Source organism: Halichoerus grypus, chromosome 15 (genome assembly GCF_964656455.1).
Source record: "Halichoerus grypus chromosome 15, mHalGry1.hap1.1, whole genome shotgun sequence".
NCBI lineage: Eukaryota > Metazoa > Chordata > Mammalia > Carnivora > Phocidae > Halichoerus > Halichoerus grypus.
The window spans coordinates 44359859-44383607 of record NC_135726.1 but is presented as its reverse complement, the minus strand read 5'-3'; the positions used below and the strand labels follow the sequence as shown (position 1 = coordinate 44383607).

General features: G+C 56.6%; 2 protein-coding genes and 1 long non-coding RNA gene across 3 annotated transcripts; 2 read left to right on the top strand and 1 right to left on the bottom strand.

Annotated features, from left to right (window-relative positions):
• Nucleotides 1-305: 305 nt before the first annotated feature.
• Nucleotides 306-8514, top strand: LGI4 (leucine rich repeat LGI family member 4). The gene is made up of 9 exons (XM_036108530.2): nt 306-1139; nt 1572-1643; nt 1869-1940; nt 3162-3233; nt 3379-3450; nt 3662-3831; nt 5917-6081; nt 6207-6712; nt 7552-8514. The coding sequence occupies exons 1-9, from the start codon at nt 970-972 to the stop codon at nt 7864-7866; spliced, it is 1614 nt and encodes a 537-aa protein (XP_035964423.2). The 5' UTR covers nt 306-969; the 3' UTR covers nt 7867-8514.
• An 865-nt stretch (nt 8515-9379) lies between these two features.
• FXYD3 (FXYD domain containing ion transport regulator 3) lies at nt 9380-15044 on the bottom strand. The gene is given in 8 exon segments (XM_036108531.2): nt 9380-9620; nt 9761-9798; nt 10098-10204; nt 10207-10289; nt 11032-11055; nt 11158-11190; nt 12298-12351; nt 14946-15044. Coding segments are annotated over 8 exon segments (447 nt in total). The 5' UTR covers nt 15034-15044; the 3' UTR covers nt 9380-9600.
• Nucleotides 10244-11720, top strand: LOC144380268 (uncharacterized). The gene is made up of 2 exons (XR_013444282.1): nt 10244-10362; nt 11402-11720. It is a non-coding gene; the product is annotated as an uncharacterized LOC144380268 (long non-coding RNA).
• Nucleotides 15045-23749: the final 8705 nt, after the last annotated feature.

The window sequence follows — 23749 nt, the reverse complement described above, 5'->3', positions numbered from 1 at the left end:
ATCCTCACCATCATTTCTCCCCTGAGTTGGTTCCTTGTCCCAGTGGGTGGTGGGTACGCAAGGGGTTAATTTCAGGCTGGCGAGGGAGGCTGTGGGTTTGGGGCTGGGCAGCTGCCCTGCTGAGTGTGGCCACCAGAGGGAGCAGCTGGACCCCTCTAAGCCTTGGTGACCCGGCACATCACACCCTCTTGGGAGCCCGGGGAGGGGGCTGGCTGGGCGTGGCCAGGATGGCTCCAGCCCCCCAGTGGTCTCTCCTCCCACCCCCTCCGCCTGCCGAGCCATCCGGTCCCCACCCTGGTGACATCCTCCTCACACTCCGAGTGGGGTGGAGTGGGGAATCTGGGGAGGGGGCTGGCTGAGAGGGGTCAGGGCAGCTCCAGCCCTTTGTGGCCCCTCCCCTCCCATGGGGCCATCCAGTCCCTTCCTTAGGGCTGCTCTTCCTACGGCCTCTGACCCCCTCCTCCTTCTTAGGCTGCATTGCCGGGCGCACCCAGTGCCCAGTGAGTCCCTTTCCCAAACCTCCAAGGAGAAGGGGCGTGGGAGGAGGGGAAGAACAGGGAACTGGAAAGGGTGGTGAGAAATAAAGACACCAGACAGCGGGACGCGCGCGCTGGCGCGCACACACACACACCAACAGAGATTGAGAGACAGAAACAGAGCAGAGAGAAACAGAGACAGAGAGACAGACGGAAATAAAGACAGAGAGTGGGAAGCTGACTAACTCACTGAGTCAGAAACACAAAAAGAGAGAGAGAGAGAAAAGGAAAGAGAAATAGACAGAAAATTAGACACCAGAGGGATACAGGAAGAGAGAGAGCCTGAAAGAGAGACGGAGAAAGGAGAGACAAGCCGGGACAGAGTGTGCCAGCTGGCGGGATGGAGGGTCGCCTGGTGCGGCAGATGTAGCGGCCCCAGCCCGCTGAGCTGGGTGGGCAGAGAGAAGCCAGAGCCCCGGCGGGGGTGAGGGGCATGGGAGGGGCAGGCGTGCTTCTACTGCTGCTGGCTGGAGTCGGCGTGGGGGTGGCCTGGAGACCACCAAAGGGAAAGTGTCCTCTGAGCTGCTCCTGCTCCAAGGATAGTGCCCTGTGTGAGGGCTCTCCGGACCTGCCCGAGAGCTTCTCCCCGACCCTGCTGTCACTGTGAGTGTCAGGCCCTCCTGAGGGTGAGGATGGGAATCCTGGAGCCCCGGGGGCTGGGGGCTGGGGGCAGGGTGCCGGGGTCCCCGAGGAAGCAGGGACCCTTCAGGATCTTGGGAGGTGGGCAGCGAAGGATGTTGGGATGCCTCAAAGGGAGCTGCTGGGATTTGGGCAGAAGCCGAAGGGAGACTCCAAAGCCCAGGGCAGCATTTGGGGCCCCGGGGCGGTGGGGGGGGGGAGGGTGGCCGTGGGCAGTGGAGGGGGAAGCTGCATGTTGCCAGGATCCTTGCCAAGTGGCTGTTTCCCTAGGATGGAAAGGAAAGACATCCGGGGTTGGGGCGGCATGCCAGGGTCCCCCAGACAGGAGACGGCTCTGGGGCGGGACCGGAGCGTTGGGGTGATTTTCTCCTCACCCACCACTGCCCACGTCCCCAGCTCACTCGTCAGGACTGGAGTCACCCAGCTGAAGGCCGGCAGCTTCCTGAAGGTGCCCACACTGCACCTGCTGTGAGTGGGGCCCAGCTGAGCCGACAGCTAGCTCGAGGGAGTGGGGGGGTGTTCACACCAGTGTGTGGGGGGTGCGTGCTCACATGTGTGTTTGCGCATGTCTGCGAAAGCATCGCGTGTACCTGTGTGTGTGAGACCATGCGCATGAGGGTTGGGGGGGCAACGTTAACATGTCAGAGAGGGGGCAGCAACTCTGGAAAAATGGCTTTCTTGCTCCCTTGTCAGCCTCTTCACAGCCAACTCCTTCTCTGTGATTGAGGACGATGCATTCGCGGGCCTGTCCCACCTGCAGTACCTGTGAGTGAGGCCAGGGGATGGCGGGGCTGGGGGCTCGGGGGAGGAAGAGGGACCCACCTGCGGCTCCGACAGTAGAGGCAGTAGGGGCTTATTGGCACGCTGGGGGGTGGGGGGAGTGTCTGGACAAAGGTCCGTCCTGGAAGGGCAAGAGGCCCGGTGTCTTGGGCGGGGTCAGGGCTCCTGCTCAGCTGCGTGATCTCAGCCTGCTCACCTCCCCTCTCTGTGCCTTAAGATCCACAAAGGGCCTGGATCACCCAAGACTGTTTCTGGCCCTCCCTGACTTAGGGGAGCCCAGGGAGAGGACAAAGAGGCCAGAGACAAGAAAATGTTTCGTATGAACAGGCGACAACTCTGAGGTGGTGATGGGGGTGATGGGGGTGGTTGCGTCGGCGTTGGTGACCATGGTGTTGATGGGGACCCTGTCGCCGCGGCTGCCCGGGACGCGGTGGCATTACTGAGGATGATGACGCGGGGGTGATGTGGGTCAAAATGGCAGCCCCGATGGCGCTGGGGCTGGGGGCAACACCGATGGTGAGGTCTGAGGGGCTGGGGTTGGTGCCGTCGCTGTCGTGGGCATTGCTGGGAGGGCACGGCGGCTGGCACTGGGTTTGGTGGTGATGCTGGAGGTGTGGGTGTGCGTGGGAGTCGTGGCAGCAGCCGTGCCGGTGGCCGGGCGTCCTGGCGATGTCAGTATTGCCGATGCTGCTCCGCGTGCTTTTGGTGATGGTGGCAGCGTTGGTGACGATGGTGGCAGTCCTGTTGGGGTTGTCATGGAGGCTGTGTTGTTGGTGATGCTTCCCAGTAGTGCTGGGTGAGGCTTGGCGACGATGCGTCGGTGTGGGTGACGGGAGTGGGTGGCGGTGGGGGCACAGCGTGGTGTTGACCGTAGTCTCAGCCACGCTGTGGGCACCGGGGTGGGGGATGGTGGTGGAGGCTCGGGGGTGCGTCATGATGGATGATGGCGGGGGTACGGGTGGTGATGTGGAAGCTAGTGCTGGGGTCGGTGAGCCGGCGGAGTTCACTGCGAGGCTGGCGGTGAGCACGGGGTTAGGTTCTTGCCTCCCGGGATGAGCGTCCGGAACGCTGGGGAGGACAGGTTTCTGGGGAGGCTTCAGCACATTCCAGTGGCCTATGGCTTAAATGGGGTGAGTTTCCCCAAGCGCCCCGGGGGGCCACAGCAGGGAACCGAGGGCCTCCCCCTCACCCCCCTTCCCTCCACAGCTTCATTGAGGACAATGAGATTGGCTGCATCTCTAAGAACGCTCTCAGAGGACTCCGCTCCCTCACACACCTGTGCGTGCTTCCCCCAAGGCCTCACCCCTCCCTTCCGCCTCACCAGCCTGCCCTGACAGCCCCCCACCCCCAAACCCCATCACCCAGGGACACAGGGGAGCCGGGTCGCTGGTGACGGCTCCTCCTCCTTCTCTCCTTCCACCAGGAGCCTGGCCAATAATAATCTCGAGACCCTCCCCAGATTCCTGTTCCGAGGCCTGGAGACCCTAACTCACGTGTGAGGCTCAAGGGGGCTGGGTGGGCCAGGGGAGCTGGGGGCTGTTTGGGGGGGAAGGGGAAGGCCACTTCTGGCGGACACAGAGAAGTATGGCGGCAGTGGTTCCTCCGTAGGGCCCCATCCCGAACCCTTGCCTGGGGAGGGGGCGGGGAACATGGCCTCCAGGGGGGTGGAAGCCAGGTCGCAGCCCCTCCCCGGCCTCTTGCCCCAGGGACCTCCGCGGGAACCCGTTCCAGTGTGACTGCCGTGTCCTCTGGCTCCTGCAGTGGATGCCCACCGTGAATGCCAGCGTGGGGACTGGGGCCTGCGCCGGCCCCACTGCTCTGGCCCACAGGCAGCTCCGCCACCTCGACCCCAAGACGTTCAAGTGCAGAGCCATAGGTGGGGGCTTTCCCGGCAGGGTGGGAGGGGCCGCAGGGGTCCCAGAAGAAGGTGGGAGAGCAGGGGAATGGCTCCCAGGGCTGAAGGGCTCACCTCGCTCCCTGCTCTGCTGTTTCCCAGCTTGTGAGCCCCTGAGCATGAGCATCAGCTCCCTGAGCCTCAGTTTCCTCATCTGTAAAATGGAGGTAATAAATCGTGCCGTAGGATTGCAGCAAGAATTCAGTGATGCATCCACGCCCGCATGTGGTGCTGAGCCTCGGATGGGAGGCCCTCATAAGTGTGCACTCTGGTGGTTGTTATTAATATAAAAATGAGCTTTTAAAAATACTTGCTATGATCACGTTGCTTTTCCATAAATACGTTTTGGTGCCTTTATGGGTCCTGGGCAGTGCAAGAGGCACAGCGGTGATGAGGACGGCCCTGGCTCTTGCCCTCCCAGAGCCCAAGGCACAGGGAAAGGTGGAGGGTGAGAGCCCGGAGTGGTCAGGACTGGGGTGGGGGAAGCCCACCGAGCTGTGGGTGCCCCGAGCCAGAGCGAGGGCCAGGCACAGCGGGAGGGCCAGGGAGGGCTTCCTGAAGGAGTGGGTAAGGCTATTAATGTAATAATCAATTCTTACCAGCATCTAAGTGTAAGTTGTGTTTTGGGTTTGTGGGACTCATAGAACCAGAGAATTTAACGTAAGGGTCACTCTTTATTCAGCTGTCCCACAGTCACTGAGGGCCACTCTGTGTCCGGCCCTGTGAGAGGCAGAGGGCACACTGTGGCAACCCAGACAGCAATGGACCCTGCCCTCAGAGCTCTGGCGGGTGAGGACGTAGACATTGAATAAAATGTTGCAGAAACAAAAGTATGCTACACGTTGTGATAAACACAGGGAGCGATGAGGGAGATTAAGGTGGCAGGGTGGTCCTACCTTCCATGGGGCATTGGAGAAGGCTTCTCTGAAGAGGTGGCTTTACATCCAGATGTAGCTCAGTGAAGTACAGAGGGAAGAGCCCTCTGGAGAGAGGGGACAGCATGTGCAAGGGTCCTGAGGCAGCAGAGAGTCTGTCCTGCTTGCAGGTCAAAGGCAGGCAGTGTCTTGGGGGTGTGAGTGAAGAGAAGGACACAGGTGAGGTCCAAGTCAGCAGGGGCCTCACTGTGTAGGACTTTGAAAGCCACAGAGAGCAGAGTGGATTTTACCCTGAGGGCTGTGGGAAGCCATGGAGGGTTTCAAGCAGGGGGTGGTGATATGATGGCCATTTTTCAAAGATCCAGGTTTGGGTGGGCATCCTTGGTGGCTCAGTTCATTGCTTCAGCCCTGGTGCCTGGAAACAGGGCCTGGCACATAGAGTGAAGTATTATAACCTGGAGTCTACACCCAGCTCCTCCACCACCAAGCTGGGCAACCTTGGTGCATCATTTCCATAAAAGCTAAGTGGCCATAACCAAGAGGCTCACAATCCCATGACTTAAAGAAGACAGAAGGGTCTGAGGTGAGCAGTCCAGGCAGGTGGGGCAGCCCCTGGGTGTTGTCCTGGTTTTCATGGTTGAAACGGAGTCGTGGCACGTCCATCTGCCAGGCCATAGGGAGAAGGGGAAAGAGACCAAGTCCAGGATGAGCTGTTGTCAAACAAGCGGGGCGAGCATTACCCTCAGCACTTTGCTCTTTCTCCACGGGGAACTTAGCCTGGACAAGGCCATACCCAACTTCAGGAGGGAGGTGTTGGGGGAGCGCTGGGATCACATGGTAGGCAGCTCTGTGCCCCAGTCCTCGTTCATGGAAGATGGGAAGGCTGGGATACCTTCCTCGTCTGTAGAATGGATAGAATGAAATGTCCCTCACAGGGATCTTGTGACGTTAAATGAATTAAGAAATACGTTGCGTCTAAGCAATGATTTGATGATGTCATGCAGCTTAGAAAATAAAGCATTCCCCCGTTGTTGTGACTTAACTTCATCTATCGATGAAAAGATTCCACTCCGTGTCCCTCTGAGGTGCACACCAGGATGGTCCTCATTTCAGAGATGTGCAAACCGAGGCTCAGCGATGAGGGCCCGCGGGGTCCCCCGTGCCTGCCTGACTCTCTCCTGCCGCCCCCCAGAGCTGTCCTGGTTCCAGACGGTCGGGGAGTCGGCGCTGGGCGTGGAGTCGTTCTCCTACGAGGGGGAGCCCCACATCGTCCTGGCGCAGCCCTTCGCGGGCCGCTGCCTGATCCTCACCTGGGACTACAGCCTGCAGCGCTTCCGGCCTGAGGAAGAGCTGTCCGGTGAGCCCCCCCGCCCCCCGCCCCGACTTTCCAGCCCCCTGCCTGCCCAAGAGCCTGCCTGGTGGGCCTGACCTGCCCCGCGGCCTAACCTGCCCTCCGGCTCCCCGCCCCCCCGCCCCCCACAGCGCCCTCGGTGGTGTCCTGCAAGCCCCTGGTGCTGGGCCCGCGCCTCTTCATGCTGGCCGCCCGCCTGTGGGGGGGCTCGCAGCTGTGGGCCCGGCCCAGCCCCGGCCTGCGCCTGGCCCCCACGCAGGCCCTGGCCCCGCGGCGGCTGCTGCGGCCCAACGACGCCGAGCTCCTGTGGCTGGACGGGCGGCCCTGCTTCGTGGTGGCCGACGCCTCCAAGGCGGGCAGCACCACGCTGCTGTGCCAGGACGGGCCCGGCTTCTACGCCCGCCAGAGCCTGCACGCCTGGCACCGGGACACGGACGCCGAGGCCCTGGAGCTGGACGGCCGGCCCCATCTGCTGCTGGCCTCCGCCTCCCAGCGGCCCGTGCTCTTCCACTGGCTCGGGGGCCGCTTCGAGAGGCGCACGGACATCCCCGAGGCCGAGGACGTCTACGCCACACGCCATTTCCAGGCTGGCGGGGACGTGTTCCTGTGCCTGACGCGCTACATCGGGGACTCCATGGTGAGGCCCGGCGCCGTCAGGGGGGGCAGGCGGTGGAGGCCACAAGCCAGACCTGACCTGCCGCAGAGTACCCCCCCGTGTGGGCTGGTCTTTCAGCGCTGACCCCACCTTTGCACACGGGCCTCTGCACTCTGACCCGACCTCACAGGCTGACCTTCGAGCTCTGACCCCACCTAATGTACTGACCTTTGAACTCTGGCCACCCTTCCACTGACTCCAAGACCACTGTGACTCCTCCAGGCTGGCTGACCATAAGCCACTTCCTATCCCCCCAACACTGACGCTGGGCCCCACCCTCCGGCTCTGTAACTCTGACACACTCTGCGACTTACATTTGGCCGCAGCCACCACACTCTGGACCCCCAAGGCTGATGGCCCACCCCCACCAGCATTCTCATTCTGGGGTGAGGAACAGCCAAGCGGAGCGCTCTGAGCCTAGAAGGCAGTGGTCTGACTCAGGTGTTCACGGGACATGTGTGTGGGGAGCAGACTGTGGGTGCAGGGATGGGAGTGGGGAGCCCAGGGCAGAGCCTACCGTCCCGGAGGGAGGTGACTGTGGCTGTGCGGAGTGCGGCCAGAGGAGATGGGACAAACAGACACCACTGTAGGTAAAACTGATTCCATGTGGGGTGTGAGGGAGAGAGAAGGGCCAAGAATGACTTCCAAGTCTGGGGCCTGGGCAGCAGGGTGGTGACAGGTATGAAGGCAGGAAAGCTGCGGGCATTTGGGGCCCTACAGGCCTGTCTCCAAGCTGTTCCAGGTGCTCTGAAGCCCAGAGGACTACCGGCAGGCCTGGCCCTCCTGGACCCCAGGCCCTAACTAGTCGCCACACTTCACAGGTCATGCGCTGGGATGGCTCCATGTTCCGCCTCCTACAGCAGCTTCCCTCACGTGGTGCCCACGTCTTTCAGCCGCTGCTCATCGCCAGGGACCAGCTGGCCATCCTGGGCAGTGACTTCGCCTTCAGCCAGGTCTTCCGCCTTGAGCCTGACAAGGGGCTCCTGGAGCCCCTGCAGGAGCTGGGACCCCCAGCCCTGGTGGCCCCTCGTGCCTTTGCCCCCATCACCTTGGCCGGCAGACGCTTCCTCTTCGCTGCTTGCTTCAAGGGCCCCACACAGATCTACCAGCATCACGAGTTAGACCTCAGTGCCTGAGACCCCCGGCACCTTGGCTATGGCTTGGAGGGAAGGGGGCAGTGGCCCGCGGAGGCCCAGGCCACTGGACACCCACTTGACTGGGCTCCTGGCCCTACTCGAGCTGATGGTCCCTCTGAGGTACTGACCACAGGCCAAGCTCAAGGCAAGAGCTGTCCTTCAAGTCGTAAGGAACATCTCGGCTCGGGGCACATGCCCCGACTAAGGATGACTTGGGGGCTCGGGCTGGGGCACTTGCAAGGAGCCGGGATACAGAAGTCATGATGGGGGTAATGTGCAGAGCTCCGTGAGGTCTGGAAGTGCCCCCTCAACCCACTCCCACCCCTCCTGTTCCCTGTGAAAGTACTGAGGAAGAGATAGCTCCCCCTTCCCTCTAAACTCCATCCGGCCAATCGCTTTTAGCGCCCGCCTCCGTGACGTCACCAGTCGCTGGGCCGGCCTCACTGCCGGGCTTGCTAACTTCCTCTGCTGCTTGTGCGCATGCCTGCTGCCGAGGCGGAAGCCCAGCGTGTTGGCCCTCTTGCGCGTGCGCGGGAAACAGGTGGGCAAGCAGGAGCTGTTGCGGGGAGCCCTGGCTACGCGTCTCCAATGAGGGACAGGGGAGAGGACAGAAAGTGTATGAGCTCAATAAACGCGCTGTGCACCTGCCCCGCTCGCTGTTGTGGGATCTTTGGGAGAGGGTGTTTCATGAGTGACATGGGGGGAGGAGTGGTGTCCCAGGAGCAGTATTATGGGGAGGTGCATTTTGGCTGCTCTGGTGCGCTTTCGCTTGCCCCATGAGTGTGGGCTCATGGACTGGGGGGGCTCATGGGATGTTCGAGGGATATAAAGGCATTATTAGGGGACAAGTTGCTGGTTTATTGTGGGCCTCTTCTTGGGGTCATGTCTCGGAGCATTGTAGGAGATCGTTTTGGGTGTTTTAAAGGGTTTTAGGCATTTTACGGGGTGGCCCTTGGCATTTTGGAGATCTTACAGGGTATTGGGGAGTCTCAATGGAGTTTGAGGCTCCTTGGAGATTCTCACACCATGTGGCCACTCTATATTATTAGGAGTGTCGTGCGGAATTATTTGAAGGTCTCACAAGAACAGTTGGGTATTAGGAAGGATTTTCTATAATAAAGTGGGGTCTCAGGAGTAAGTGGGAGAGTCATGGGGCCTTACTATTAAAATCATAATCTATCTGACTACTCATATCATGGTAGGAAGATCCACGTCCTTGCTTTCCTGGGATGGTCTCAGTGTCCCCTCGAATGTCCCAGCATTCCGTCTGGTTAGAGCTCTCTTTCACTCCCCAAAGTGTCCGCCATTTGGCTACTAGAAAATTTTAAATTGCACTTGTGGTTCCCCTAGCCTTGGAGGCAGAGAGCGGACCTTAGGCCACCCAGCAGGCCTTGGGCTTTTCCCAACAAAGAGATTCAGCTGCCGGCTTCTGTGTCAGCTGCCAGTGTGTATCCACCTTCTCCTAGTCCTCAAAAGCCCACCCCGATGTACACATAGGGAGTCTTGAGGCTACTTGGGCTAATCAATTTTTAGAAGAAGAATAAGGAGGCAAGATCCATGTTTAGAAAAACAAAAATTGAACAAAAAGACCCCTCCAGTGAGAGGTAAAGTGAGGCCCTGGCAAGGTGCTCTGAGGGGAGGAGGGAGAATTCCATCCTGGAATCTGGATTCCTGTGCAGAGCCAGGAATTGGAGGAAGAGAAGGGACCTCTGTGTCCTTTCGGCTGATCCATCCTCAACAGTTCTGGGCAGAGCCTGGGAGAGATGATGGGTCAGCTTGTGGGAGCAGATGAAGTTTTCTCCCCAAGGCGCGTGCACACACAGGCACGCACACTCGCACGCGCCCACCCCTCACATCCCGTGTTCCCTGCATCCCCATTCTGTTCCTGGCTTACCTGGAGTGATGAGAGGTGGGGCGTCCCCTGGATGGTGGCTAGGGAAAGAAAAGTGGTGAGATGTGTATCCATCCCCCTTGTCCTCTCCCTCAAGGCTAGAAGATTCTCAGCTTGCCCTGACATAGCTTCCTGGCTATTTTTCCTGGAATGGGACCAAAGCTTTTCAGGATTTGGGACCCTCTGAAGATTATCAGCTCTGAAGAATAAACCTGGGAAATCTCAGTGGCAGGAATTCTCCGGGGCAGAACCGGGAGGCCTCTATCTGCGAGATTTAGCTCTTTCACCGGTGAAAGGTGTGTGTTCAGTATGAAGCGGGCACACAGGGAACCCATCTTACCTGGGCTTCTGGCTGAACTTGCATTTGCATTTCCCACCTGTCAGGGGAAAGGGGATGGTTGGGGGAGGGGACCCACAGCCCTGCCCTACCAGCTCAGCCACCAGTGTCCCCACTCACTCATGAGGACAATGATGCCGATGGTGCACAGAACCGCGGCGCAGATGAGCCCGCCGATCCGGAGGCTGCGCCAGTCTAGGAGAAACCCAGATGAGGCCATCAGTGCCTGCCTGTGTCCTCCCTGTCCAAACCTCCATCTATTTGACAGGTAGGTATCGGGCACCTTATGACGGGCAGGGAGCTGGGGATACAGAGCGGAGAGAACAGACAGCCCCCCAGCCCTCCTGTGCTTTCTCCTTTACACACAAACAAGCGATAAGAGATTTGATGGAAGGTCAGGTGGAGATAAGCATTCTGAAGACAAATAAGCAGAGCCAGGGAACAAAAAGTCAGAGGGCAGCTCTTTTAGGGAGACTGGTCAGAGAAGGCCTCTCTGAGCAGAGCCCCGAGTGGGTGCAGGGGGGCCGTGGCAGGGGGATCGGAAGGTACAAAGGTCCGGGGATTTGGAGCGTGTTTGCTGTGTCTGAGCACCAGCAGGAAGGCCACCCAATAGCTCCCTTCCTCCGGGCAGTTTTTGCAAAGCGAGCCTCCTCCCAGCAGTTGATTTGAACCATAACAACGGCTTCTTGGGAACTGTCCTGGCTTCCTGTGCGCACCTATCCTGCCGGAAGAGAACCTTCCCAGGGGCCAGATCGGCGTGGCTCGTTCCTTTATTCCGCTGTGATGACTGCTCAGTGTCTCCCCATCTTTGCCCCTTCCTATCCTCGCCCCTGTTTCGCCCACATCGGACCCCCACCCAAGCCGTGTGGGACCCCTGACACAGTGGCAGGAGGGGGTGCGGGTGGGGGGCGGCCAAGAGAGGGACACAAGCTCTCACCATAGTAGAAAGGACTGTTTTTATCTGCAAAGAAAGGAAAAAAGCATGTGAATCCAGGACAACAGCCAGGAGGCAAGGGTGCGGGGGAGACTTTGGGGGTGAGCGTGGTGGAGGAGTCGGACTCACCTTCTGGGTCATTGGCGTCCAAGGCAGGCAGGCCTGCTGGGAGAAGCGGGAAGAGGGGGATGGCGTGCTGGCCTCAGCAAAGCCGGCCGGCAGGGCCACAGAGCCTCAGGGGCCCCCGATGGACTGGTCCCCGCCTCCTGAGGGCACCGGGGTCCGGCCCCAAACCTGGAGGTGTGGACTTCCTCCACCGCCCCCCACACCTGTGAGCCCCACGGGCCCGCCCACATTTTGCCTCCCGAAATAGGTTTTAATCTGGTTGGCTCAGAACCACTCTTTGGCCTGATGTTTCCAGACACCTGGCATCCTCCCTCCTGCAGAAACCGAACAACATTCTTGCCAAGACGACAGATGGTACCAGTTCTCGGTCATTCTCAGAGCCTCGTCCACACCCCACCTGTTCTGGTGTTTGCTCACCGCTTCCTTTCAGAGCAAATTACTAATTATAAACTTAACACACTTTCTTTAAAAATGCAGCTCTCTCTCACTACCCTGAATGGAATGCCAGTCTTGCCTGATGTAAGGGATAAAAAAAAATACAATAAAAGCAAAGGACTAGGATTACATTCTGGCCAGAAGCAGTGGGCTACCTGAGGTCTGGGCCTAAGCTCTGTTCTTTGTTTGTTAAAGGGCGATTAATAAGTTTTAATTATATTTAAAGCACAAGCACATAGTGCTTACTCTGTACCGGGCCCTCTTCTAACTGCTTTTCAAATACTAACTTGTGCAATCCTCGCAGTGACTACTAAGTACTTACTAGTATTGTCGGTATTTTTACAGCTGGGGAAACTGAGGCACAAAGGATTTGCGTAACTGCTGCATCCGCGAAGCTCCCAGTTACCTCTCGTAATAAAGTGCTAGGGAGGTGATGAAGACACGGCAGCCGGGGCTGAGCCCTCTCATCAAGGACACCTCAAGGGGGTGACTAGCTGTGTGAGACGCTGCTGTAAGGGGTCCTGTCTTTGTGTGTGCACCTTGAACCCACCAGGGCGACACTTGTGACCCTCAAGGAGATGCCGTCCAGCTAGTCACCGCCGCACAGGGGAGGCGGAAAGCACGAGAGAGAGACACATACATGCAGGGCTTGGCCACCCCTCAGTGGAGGGGTCTGGGGCAAAGGCAGTCCGGGACACAGGCACTCACCTGCCAGGAGGATGAACAGGCTCAGTGTCACCTCTTGCATGTCAGCCAGCTGGCCTGGAGGGGTAGGGGTGGGTGGGGAGGGTCCAGCTTTAGTAGGCCCGGCGGTGCCAGACCCGTGCCTCTGGGTCCCCATCCTCTCCTACTCTGCTCCTGCCCAGGATACACAGCTCGCCCCAGGGCAGAGAGGCCTGGCTGGGAGATGAGAAGGAGCCGCCAAGTGCAGGGGGTGGGTGACAACGCAGACTTGGAGAGGAGTCGCACGAATCACTCACTCGACACAGACTTGGGGCTTTCCGTGAATGGCCCTGGCGACCAATGAGGGAGGCGCTGCCTGCTGTTAGCCCCATCTTACAGATGGGGAAACTGAGGCTCTGAAAGCTGAAAATGGGGGCATAGGGTCACCTCGCGAGAGAGTGGGATTTAAAGCAGCCTGGCTCTGCAGTGGCTCTTTGTTGCTCAGGACTCTCACGGCCTCGGGGTGTTTTGGGAAACGGGATGGAGGGAGCCAGGTGGCAGGAGGCCCGGTTCCTGGGTGTGTCTCTCGGAGACAGCTCAGAGCCTGCCCGCCCTGCCCAGACTCTGCAGACCTCGGGCTGGCTCCTCAGGCTGCTCAGAGCAGGGTGTGGGGAGGAGAGAACTAGAGGCTGGGGCAGGGGTGGGGGCCAGAGCAGGGAGGAGTCACCGGGCTGTAGCCCTAGCCCCAACTTCTGCCCCCCGCAACCCCTCGTTTCTGTCCTGCCTCTGCCCCTGCCCCAGCCCCTGCCCCTACGCCTGCCCCAACCCCCTACCCCTGCCCCAGCCCCTGCCCCAACCCCTGCCCCTGACTCTACCCCAGCCCCTACCTCTGCCCCTGTCCCTACCCCAACACCCTACCCCTACCCCTGCCCCAGCCCTTGCCCCCGAATCTGCCCCTGCTCCTGCCAAGCTCCTCCTGGAAGCCATTATTTCCTCTTTCCCCAGATAGGCCTGTCCAGCAAGAAGAACCCCTCCATCTCCTTCCTGGTCTGGTATCAGCCCACCCTCCCCCCATCCCAAGTGCCTGAGATAAGCCCCCGTCTCTGTGTGTCCCCGGCCCTCCCCCAGCCCCTGCCCCACTGCCACCAGCACACACTGTCAAGATGTTGACAGCAAGAGCTAGGACGTCCTCCGCCCCACCCTGTGCTGGGCACTGGCCAATGACCTTGCTGTGTCTTTGCCCATGTCACCCCCGCCCCGGGCACCCCCAGAGGTGATCTGTTCTAGCCCTCATTTAGCCCATGGCACAGCACATGCCCTCACTAAGCCATTCGACATTCCCTGCTCTGTCATCCCACTGCTCTCCACCGCGGGAGACGGTGACCCCGTCTCTCTCCGCACCCTCCATGTCACCCCCACCCCGTGTTCCTTTCTCTTTCTTGCATGTTCTCACAGATTCCTCCCTCTCCCTGTGCCCATTCAGGTCCTGGGCAACCTCTCAGTTGTTAATCCCATATAGTGGACTCAAATGCATCCATTTCTTGCAGGAAGGGGGCCTGGAGCTTTGGGGAGCATTACTAAGGCATTCAGGACCCCACAGATTTGGGGAGAAGAGCTAGAGTGGGTGTGTGGGCAGGACAGCCTGGTGGTTCCAGGCGCAGGTCTGGAGAAGGACCACCTACTGTCTAAAGCTGCCTCGTGAGGCTTTGTTACCCCAAGATGATACCCCAGTTATAAGAGCTAGTGCCCAGTGAGCGTTTACGTCTTGCCGGGCACTGGTCGCAGCTCTTCGCACTTATTCGCTCATGCAATCTCCGCAGCTTGATGAAGCTGTGGTTACCCCACGTTGCTATCACAGCCCCATAGCCCCTGCTAACTCAGCTTAATGCTGTATGTTGTCACATCTGGGCATCTGCCCTCAACCTGCCCCGCCCAGGCTGTTGTTGGAAGGGGCTCCTGAGCTGCTCCGGGGGACTGACTGTCGTTGGTGTGAAGGCTTGGAGAGGAAGACAGCCTGCAGATGGAGGCTCTGCCCACCCCTCTGGGCTCCTTCCCCGCCCTGCCGGTCCCAACACCTGTGTGAGGGCCGTTTCCACCATCTGCCCCCTGCTATCCCCTCTGTTCCTCTGTGATGACAGCCAGACCCCTCAAGCCTGTGCAGAATGACTCCCCCATGTCTCTGAAATTTCCTACCCAACCCCCCATTTTATAGCCTCCCCAGGAAGCCACCAACCCCTTTTCCAAGAGGTCTCCAGGACCCATACATCCTCAATCCCTAGACACCCCAAGTCCACCCAGTCACCCACCATCCACTCTGATACCCTCAATCCAGCCTTGATCCACCTAGATACCCCCATCCACCCAGGCACCCCTCTCCAACCCTATCCACCCAGATGCCCCCAATCCAGATGTTTCTGTTGCACTCAGACACCCCAGATCTACCCAATCACCCCAATCCCACTTGTGGGCTCATCCCAGCTAGCTCACCCAGCCCCCTGAAGGGAGAACGATGGGGGGACAATCACATTAATGGAAGGTGCTTTCTCTAATCTCCTGCCCCCCTGCCCCCCAGAAAAGATCCTTAAAGGGAGGAAGTTCTAGTGTCTTTAACAGACATCAGTGGAGAGAGGGGCAGGGATAGTTTGGGGGCAGAGCCAAGAGGATGTTGGGGGTAGGGGACCCCTGTGGCTCACCTGTGTGGCTCCCCAGGCTGCTTGGAAAGTTCCAGGAGAGAAGGGAGAGAATGCGGCTGCTAAGCCTGAGTCCTGCCTTTATTTGCATCTGCCACGCCCTAGGCAAACCTGGGCAGGTAGAGAACAAGTCAGACTCCCTAAAGCTCAGGGGCTCTCTCACCCCATTCCTGCTCTTAAAGAGACAGGTACCACCCCTCCTTCCCAGCCACTAATGGCAGGGAGCTCCCTGAGGTTCCCAAGGCCACAGCAGCCTCAGGTAGCCAGAGGGAGCATGGGATGGGCTGGAATTCTGCTCCTCACATCAGGGGAGGGGGCTTTCTTCAATCTCTTGCCCCTGTGAAAAGGACCCAGACGGAAGAAGTTTGGGGTCTTTAACAGCCAAGCTTCTGCCTGGCAGAATGGTGGGGAAAAGCGATGCATTGGTGTAATAATCTAGTTTCTTTCACTTAGTTTGTGCGTTCCGCTTGAAGGAGGGCTTGGTGGCAATTGTGGGACATCTAAGGTCCCTTTCCAGACCACTCGTTGCTTCTTGACAGTTTGAGGGTCAGCAGAAGAGGCTGATATGACCAAGGTCATGAGGTGGGAGTGGGGGTGCACAAGGGGGTAGGAGTGGAGGGGTGAGGGCTGTTGGGCTTTAGACCATGACCTCTATCCCACGTGCCCATCATGCCCTGGAGAGATTGGCAACTGGTTTCTGAGCATCAAGCGGACCTTCCTAGCTCAGGCTCTTCCCAAGGGTGCTGGGAGCCAGATGCCCGGGTCTATGCAGTGGGCGTTGGGGTGGAGGATGCCTCCCACTCCAGATAAGGTCATTGCACTGTGCGAGGCTCCCTTCCCCTCCCTCCCCCCTTCTGCCCCTCCTCCTCATGGCATTCCTTCTGGCTGGGGTCTGTGTAGGCCCCCACATGGTCCTTGTTGGGGTGCCCCCTCCCCCCAATTCTGCTTTTTTAGACAGAGGGACTTTTGTCTGGGGGCTGGATGGAGAACAAGGCGCCTTTGAGTGGCTGGCGGAGGATTGGGGTCATGGGGAGGGGCAGGGCCAGGAAAGGGGTGGCTCTGCACTGGCCACCAGCTGGACTCCAGGCGACCCCCAACACCATCTCGGGGGTGGGGCAGAGGGCTGCAGGCCAGGGAGAGTGTGGAGTGCAGGATGGGGAAAGGGGGTTTCCGAGGTCAAGACTGCTGGGGGTTGTCTGCTGGGGACAGGGAGAAAGGACTCCCCACTTCCTAGCAGGAAAGGATGGGGAAGCAAGGAAGGCACGCCCAAATACATCTTTCTTTATGTAGCTCCCTCAGGCAGTTTTTCAATCCCAGGCCCTAGACCAGGACAAAGCCTCCCCACCCCACCCTGCTCCCTTAGGAAGGGGCCAGTCCCTACAAGGAGCGCAAGGGGCACTCAGGGTGGGGCTCAATCAAAGTGGGAGGTTTAGGGGGAGACAAACAGAGTTAAGGGAGGCCTGGAGGGGAGGATCCCAGTCCAGCTAAGGGGGGTCTTTGTCTCTGGGAAGATAGCATGCATCCCTTGCCCAGACATTTCAAGATTACAATGTCCCTGGGAAGACCCCTTTGGTGCTCTTGGCAGTTGAGTGGTTTCTCCCTCTGCTGGGAAGTTCGGGAACTGCAGGCTTCAGAGAGCGAGAAGGGGCGAGCGCTCGGTGGCTAGGCTGTCCTTCGCCTGTGCCAGAGGTTGCAAACTCAGATGCCAAAGGGGCCAGGCAAGAATTGTGAGCGAGTGAAGCCGGACAGGCATGAGACCCTAAGGTGCGCTGGCAACTGGGCAAATGGGAGAACTATTGTTCTGTTTAAAAGGCAACCACCAGGGGCGCCTGGGTGGCTCAGTTGGTTAAGCGACTGCCTTCAGCTCAGGTCATGATCCTGGAGTGCTGGGATCGAGTCCCACATCGGGCTCCCTGCTCAGCAGGGAGTCTGCTTCTCCCTCTCACCCTCCTCCCTCTCGTGCTCTCTGTCTCTCACTCTCTCTCTCAAATAAATAAATAAAATCTTGAAAAAAAAAAAAAAGGCAACCACCAAAACGAATGTAGCAAGCTCATGTGGACAGAGACACAAGGATCTCCCAGACATCTTGCTACGGGGACAAAGCAAGATGTATAGATGTGAGGCGGAAAAGAATGTATATGCATACACTTGTTCCTGAATGAAGTATCTTTGGATACTCTGCTTCTGGGGCGGAGGAATGAGAGGCTGAGGGGTGGGGTGGAGGGAGACTCCCTCTTGTACCTTTTGAATTTTATATTCTGAAAATGTCCAACTTTGAAAAAAACGTAATTAAAGGATAGTCTCTACACAATCCCAGCCAATTGCTGCTACATTTTCAGTCGATGTCAGAAACCTGAATCTTTGCACGAAATTCCCAATAGTTGGTTGGTTCAGGGACTCCTGGCTGGCTCAGTCGGTGGGGCATGCGACTCTTAATCTCAGGGTCGAGGGTTTGAGCCCCACGTTGGGTGTAGAGATTACTTAAAAAAAAGTTGGCTAGATTTTTTTTTTAAATATGCAGTTTTAAAAAATTACGCAAGTCCAACAAAATACATCTAAAGGGCTGGTTTCAGCCTGGGGGACCAACTTCTGCCAATTTCGTTTCCTGAATCTTTAATTACGGTGGCCTTGCATTTAGATATACAGACATTAATGGGGCTTTGACCCAACCCAGGCCAACCATAACCTCCCCCTGCGGCTGGACCAGAATGTGTCATCCATGTGTGTGTTGGCCTGGGGATGGGGCTTCTGGCCCGGAGAAGCAGGATTTGAGACCCCCATGAGGACGGGCCAAGGTGTGCATACTGACACTTGGGGAAGGTTTTCAGGAGTCGTGGGGGCAGCTGTTTGCATTCTATTCTTTTGGGGTGTCTTTTAGGCCTATTTGACTTCAATCATATCTGAAGACTCTCTCCTTCTCTCTTTCTCCCTATATATAAATGTATGTATATATAATCTTTTGTATGTGAATATATGTTATACATGTTATTATATTATATAGATAATAATATTTCCCCTTCATTTTGCTTTTGACATCATTTGGCCCTAAAGAATTGGCTAACGCTGTGATTAGCTGTGATTTCTCAGGATCCTAGGAATTCTCGCAAGATGAGAAAAACCAAACCCACAGATCACTTCTGAACATCACAATGTTTTCAGGAATGCCGAATTGAAGTACGAAATCAAAGCCATAGGGTGTTAGGTCGTCACTGACTCAGATTTATTAATTTTGGTTTTGCCATTTGCTTCTGATGTTCAGGAGGGCCAAAACCCAACTATTGTACATGTGTCCTTTGGTTCACAAAGTGTTGCAAAAATTAATAGTCACCAACGTTTAAGCATCGGGATATTTCCAACATACTAAGCTGCATTTCTAGTTTATGAGGAAGACACAGCCTAACTGGGCCCATGTTCCCACTTGGCAGCAGGGGCTGGAGGGGCAGGGCCATCTCCCCCTGGTTTGAGGCTTCATGGGAGGGAATATGGGACAGGGACACCTCCTGTGTCACACCTGCTTCCGCCTTTGGGCCCTCCATCACAGCACAGACCCTGGACGGACGCAGCCCAAGATGGATCGGGCATGGTTTATGCAGGAAAAACCCCAGGACCGTCATACCGAGTCTGCCCACGGTGAGGGGAAAGGCACAATTAAGGAAAGACTTGGTCATGTTTTGTGACTCCCTCCCAAAACGGCTTTGATGGGCAACTACCAGTGGAGAAGACCGAGTCTTTCACGGTGCCCGCCTGCTCAAAGATGGGCAGGAGACGCCTGCGAGGCAAGACACTCAGAAAAAAATAATACCTAGGGTACAGATAGATGGAGCGAAGGCAGATGAGACAAAATAGTAAGAATCGGAGGATCTCCGTGAAGGGTATTTGGGTTCGTTGTATTCTTTACGTAACTTTCCTGTCGTGACAAAAATTCAAACGAAAAGTTGCAGAAAAGGAATCAAACATTTCAAATTAAACTTAACACAAAATAATTCCCTGCAAGATAAAAAAACAATGGCAAGAGAATGGAAGACAAGGTAAATGCAGAATTGGATAAACTGTTAAGTAAACAGAATTTAATTGGACTTAGAAAATTATGTATTTATGTATATGGCATGTGGTATATATGAAATATTGTATATATTTCTTTCTTCATGGATAAAAGCTTGTGTTCTTTTTTTTTTTAAGATTTTATTTATTTACGACAGAGAGAGACACAGCGAGAGCAGGAACACAAGCAGGGGGAATGGGAGAGGGAGAAGCAGGCTTCCCGCCGAGCAGGGAGCCCGATGCGGGGCTCAATCCCAGGACCCTGGGATCATGACCTGAGCAGAAGGCAGACGCTTAACGACTGAGCCACTCAGGCGCCCCAAGCTTGTGTTCTTTTATCGCCCTCCTACAGAGTCTTCCTCTTCCTTCACTTGGATGGGTTGCATCGCCCCGACCCCTGGGTGCCCAGCTCGGACCCTCCCCTGCTGGGGGCGCCTCACCCGCTCCTGGCTGCCCAGCCCCGTCCGCCCGGGGGCCCTGGGGCTCTGGGGCTGGCGCTGGGGCTGGCAGGCTCCTGTCTGGCTATAGAGGCAGGGAGATGAGTCTGCAGTTCTAAGAGCTTGGCTGGCGCCGGTGGCTCCGGGGAGGCCCTGACCCAGCAGCTTGCTGGCAGAGGGGCCCCTGACGTCCCAGCATTCCCATTCTCTTCCCCCCTGCACCTCGGTCTCTAAGAAGGCGGAGCCACGTCGGGCAGAACCAACTCCACACCCATGCGCATCCCTGAGTCATTTACCAGCTATCGCTGACTGTCTCACTCTATTTTCAACGAATGATCCTCTACTGGGCTGCACTGGGCAGGCATGACTCACCCGGTGGGGGCAAGTATGGCACAGAGGGGCTGTCACTTAGTGTCAAGGCGCACAGGTAATGAAGGGTCAAGGTTGGGATGCCAAGCCAGGTCATCTGTCTCCACACCCCTGTATGTGTGTGTGTCGGGGGGGGGGGGTAGTGACAAAAGGACAACAGGATCCCACGTAAATTTGAGGGTCCCATGAACAGACAGCAGGTTAGAAAAGAGAATTAGACCACAAAAAATATTTCCAGAACCAACCACTTCTCCCCCACTGCCCGCCCCCCGGCTTGTTCTCTATCTTCCCCGTCCTGGACCCCACAGCATCTGCTTCCCAGGATCCCTGCTCCCTTGTCTGCCCTGGGTCTGCCCACCTGCAGCTGGAGGGAGACCCTGAACCCCTGAGTCAGGGCAGGGCCCTGCTGGCTCAGAGCCCTCCCCTGGCTGCACCTCTCTCCTGGCAGAAGCGAAGTCCTCACCATGACCCACGAGCTGTAAGTCACTCCTCTGGCTGTCCCTTGTCACCTCTCTGACGTCATCATCTCCTCCCCCTCAACCGCTCACCCACTTGCTCACTCGCTCCAGCCACACCGGCCTCCCTGCTGGTCCTCCAGCACAGCGGGCGCCTTTCCAGCCTCCAGACACTGGCACTTGGCGTTCCCTCTAGCGGAGACGCTCTCCTCACAGGTGCGCACATGGGTCCCTCCCTCGCCTCCTTTCTTCAGGGCTTTGCTCAAACATCACCTTCTTGATGAGGCTTTCCTTGGCCGTTGGATTCAAAACTACATCTCCCACCTGGAAACCCCGCCCCACCCGATTCTCTCTCTCTTTCTGTCTCTTTTTTTTCCCCTGTAGCGTTAGCACCTACCACCTCCTGACATAGTGTATGATTACACACTTACTGGTTATATTTATTATCTCTTTAGCCTCTGGAATGTCATCTCTGGGAGGGAGGGACCTTAGCTCTTTCATCCCTTCTGTGTCCCCAGCGCCAAGCACAAGAGTCCGGCACATAGTAGGTGCCCAAGAAATATTTGTTGAGTGACTGAATGAAAACCATTCTTGAGAGTGACTATATCCGAGGCTTCGTAACAGACGAATCAAGTACCTTACTCCCCCTAAGTAGATCACACTTTGGAGGCACAAAGTAGGCCCACAGGTGGAGAGGGAAGGAACTTGGAGCCAGAGAGCCTAAGTTCCCATCCTAGCTCCAGACCCTTTCTCACTATGTGACTCCAGGCAAGCCAGTCTCCCTCCCTGGGCCTCAGTTTTCCCATCTGTAAATCAGGCTAAGAATAGCACTCACCCTGCCACGTTGCCCTTTGGCTTCAATGGGGTTGTTGTGTGGGAGGCTGGCGGCCTGTGACTAATTCTGAAAGCTGGTTCCCTTCCTGGAAGGGGGTGGGGTGAAAGGGGCAGGGTTGTGTGTTTTCCAACAGCCAACAATGGAACTCTTGTAGGCAGGGGCCCTCAGGCGTGGAAAACACATCCAGCCCTATGGGTTCCAGATAAAATTTTCAGGTCTCAGAAGGGAGGTTTTCCAGGGCATTTACATCCTCTGATTGTTGCAACAAGAAATACTGGTTTGGGAACCTGAGCCCACCCCAGTGGGGTGGGCTCCCATTTTACCCTTCTCCCTGCAATGAGCAGCTGTGAGGGCTGGGGGGGGCGGGTCTCTCTCACCTACAGCTCCTGAAGGTTGGACCAGATAGGCTAAGATAATCTTTGGGCCACAACGATTGGTCCAGTGGGGTCTAATCAAAGTGAGGCACAGAATTTTGCTTAGTAATTGAGGGAAGAAAAGATTTGGGTTTTGCTTTGAATAGTGGGAAATGCACATTTGGGACCTGGAAATAGCAGTCATTTTGCCACCACAGGAAGAGCCAACCCGAGGACAAAGCTAACACCAGAGAGGACCACAAGCCAAGAGAAATGCTGAGAAACAGAATCAGCACCCTGATCAAATCATGCCTGATCTCCCTCTGGAATTTTCAGTTATGAATCTAAAAATTTGGCTTGCTTGAGTTAATTTTAATGAGGTGTCTTGTTATTTGTAAATAATAACAATCAAACTAGTACACAGTGAAATTCTGTGGACCCAGAATCACTGCACTTTCACTGGAATATGTGACATGATTTTTATTTCGTTGGCCAAAGCATTTCTCTTAGCTTTAATCAGTCCAAGTATCTCTAGAAGCCAATAAGTGCTTACCTTGGCCAGGTCAAGTCTTTCTCTCTGTGGACAAATCTCAGACTGTTCGCCTGGATAGACATCTTTGAGAAGGACCAGCTCTCCTTCACAAGTTCCACCTGGAAAAAGGCAGTGAGCCAGAGAAGCCACGGGACTTGGCAAAGACAGAAGCAGAGGTGCCTGGGAGCTCAACAGTCCTCCCATCGAAGGTGGCGATGTGCGAGTGCCCAGATGCCTGGCAGGTGCCAGGGGAGAGTGGGTGACACCCGAAGATGCCTCTCAGGCTCCCACACTTCTGCCCAGGCCTGCAGGAGGAGGGGGAACAGCGTGCACACGGCGTGGTTGGAGAGTAGCAGAATTGCTCTCTGTGCCCTCCAGCCCGAAAAACCTCCCTGACCAGGTGGTACCTGCCACCCAAGGAACAGCCACACTAGATGAGGGGCATGCAGTCAGGGCCCCTGAGCACAAGCCCATGTCACAGCGGCAGCCCTCCTGGCATAGTGTCAGGCGGCTGTCGGGCAGGGAGCCTCAGAGCTTATAATGGTTGTAGGGAGGGCAGGCCAGCTCTGGAGGAATACAAATGGGAGTTAACAATTAGCCGAGCATTACCGTTCTGGAATGTTTCCAACCAGAAGAGGACTGAGGGAGTAGACGGCAGGTTGGAGGCCAAGGACAGGTCATAAGGGCAAGGCAGGGAATGTGGAGGCATCATCAGGTATTGTGATGGTGGTGATGATGGTGGTGGTGAGGGTGATGACAGTGATGGTGATGATGGTGATGGTGAGGATGGTAATGGTGATGATGGTGGTGATGACGGTGATGGTGGTAATGGTGGCAATGGTGGTGATGATGGTGGTAATGGTGGTGATGGTGGTGGTGAGGGTGATGATGGTGATGGTGATGGTGGTGAGGGAGGTGATGATGGTGATGGTGGTGGTAATGGTGGTGGTGAGGGTGAGGATGGTGGTGGTGATGGTGATGATGGTGGTAATGGTGGTGATGGTGGTAATGGTCATAATGGTGGTGATGATGGTGATGGTAATGATGGTGGTGATGGTGATGATGGTGGTGATGATGGTGATGATGGTGGTAATGATGGTGCTGGTGGTAATGGTCGTAATGGTGGTGATGGGGGTGGTGATGATGATGGTGATGGTGGTGATGATGATGATGGTGATGATGGTGGTGATGGTGATAATGGTGGTAATGGTCGTAATGGTGGTGATGGTGATGATGGTGGTGACGGTGATGATGGTGGTGATGATGGTGATGATGGTGGTGATGGTGATGGTGATGATGGTGGTGATGGTGATGGTGGTGATGGTGGTGATGATGGTGGTGGTGAGGGTGATGATGGTGGTGATGGTGATGATGGTGGTGGTGATGATGGTGGTAATGGTGGTGATGATGGTGGTGGTGAGGGTGATGATGGTGATGATGATGGTGGTGAGGGAGGTGATGATGGTGATGGTGGTGGTAATGGTGGTGGTGAGGGTGAAGATGGTGGTGGTGATGGTGATGATGGTGGTGATGATGGTGATGGTAATGATGGTGGTGATGGTGATGATGGTGATGATGATGGTGATGGTGAGGATGGTAGTAATGATGGTGATGGTGGTAATGGTCATAATGGTGGTGATGGGGGCAGTGATGGTGATGGTGATAATGGTGGTGATGATGGTGGTGATGATGGTGATGGTGATGATGGTGGTGATGGTGATGGTGATGATGGTGGTGATGATGGTGGTGATGGTGATGGTGATGATGGTGGTGATGGTGATGATG

Excerpts from the sequence above, each read along its gene's own strand:
- LGI4 (XM_036108530.2), top strand. The coding sequence starts at position 970 with ATGGGAGGGGCAGGCGTGCTTCTACTGCTGCTGGCTGGAGTCGGCGTG. Across the intron at positions 1,644-1,868 it reads GTGCCCACACTGCACCTGCT|CCTCTTCACAGCCAACTCCT; the intron begins GTGAGTGGGGCC and ends CTCCCTTGTCAG. Across the intron at positions 3,234-3,378 it reads CTCCGCTCCCTCACACACCT|GAGCCTGGCCAATAATAATC; the intron begins GTGCGTGCTTCC and ends TCCTTCCACCAG.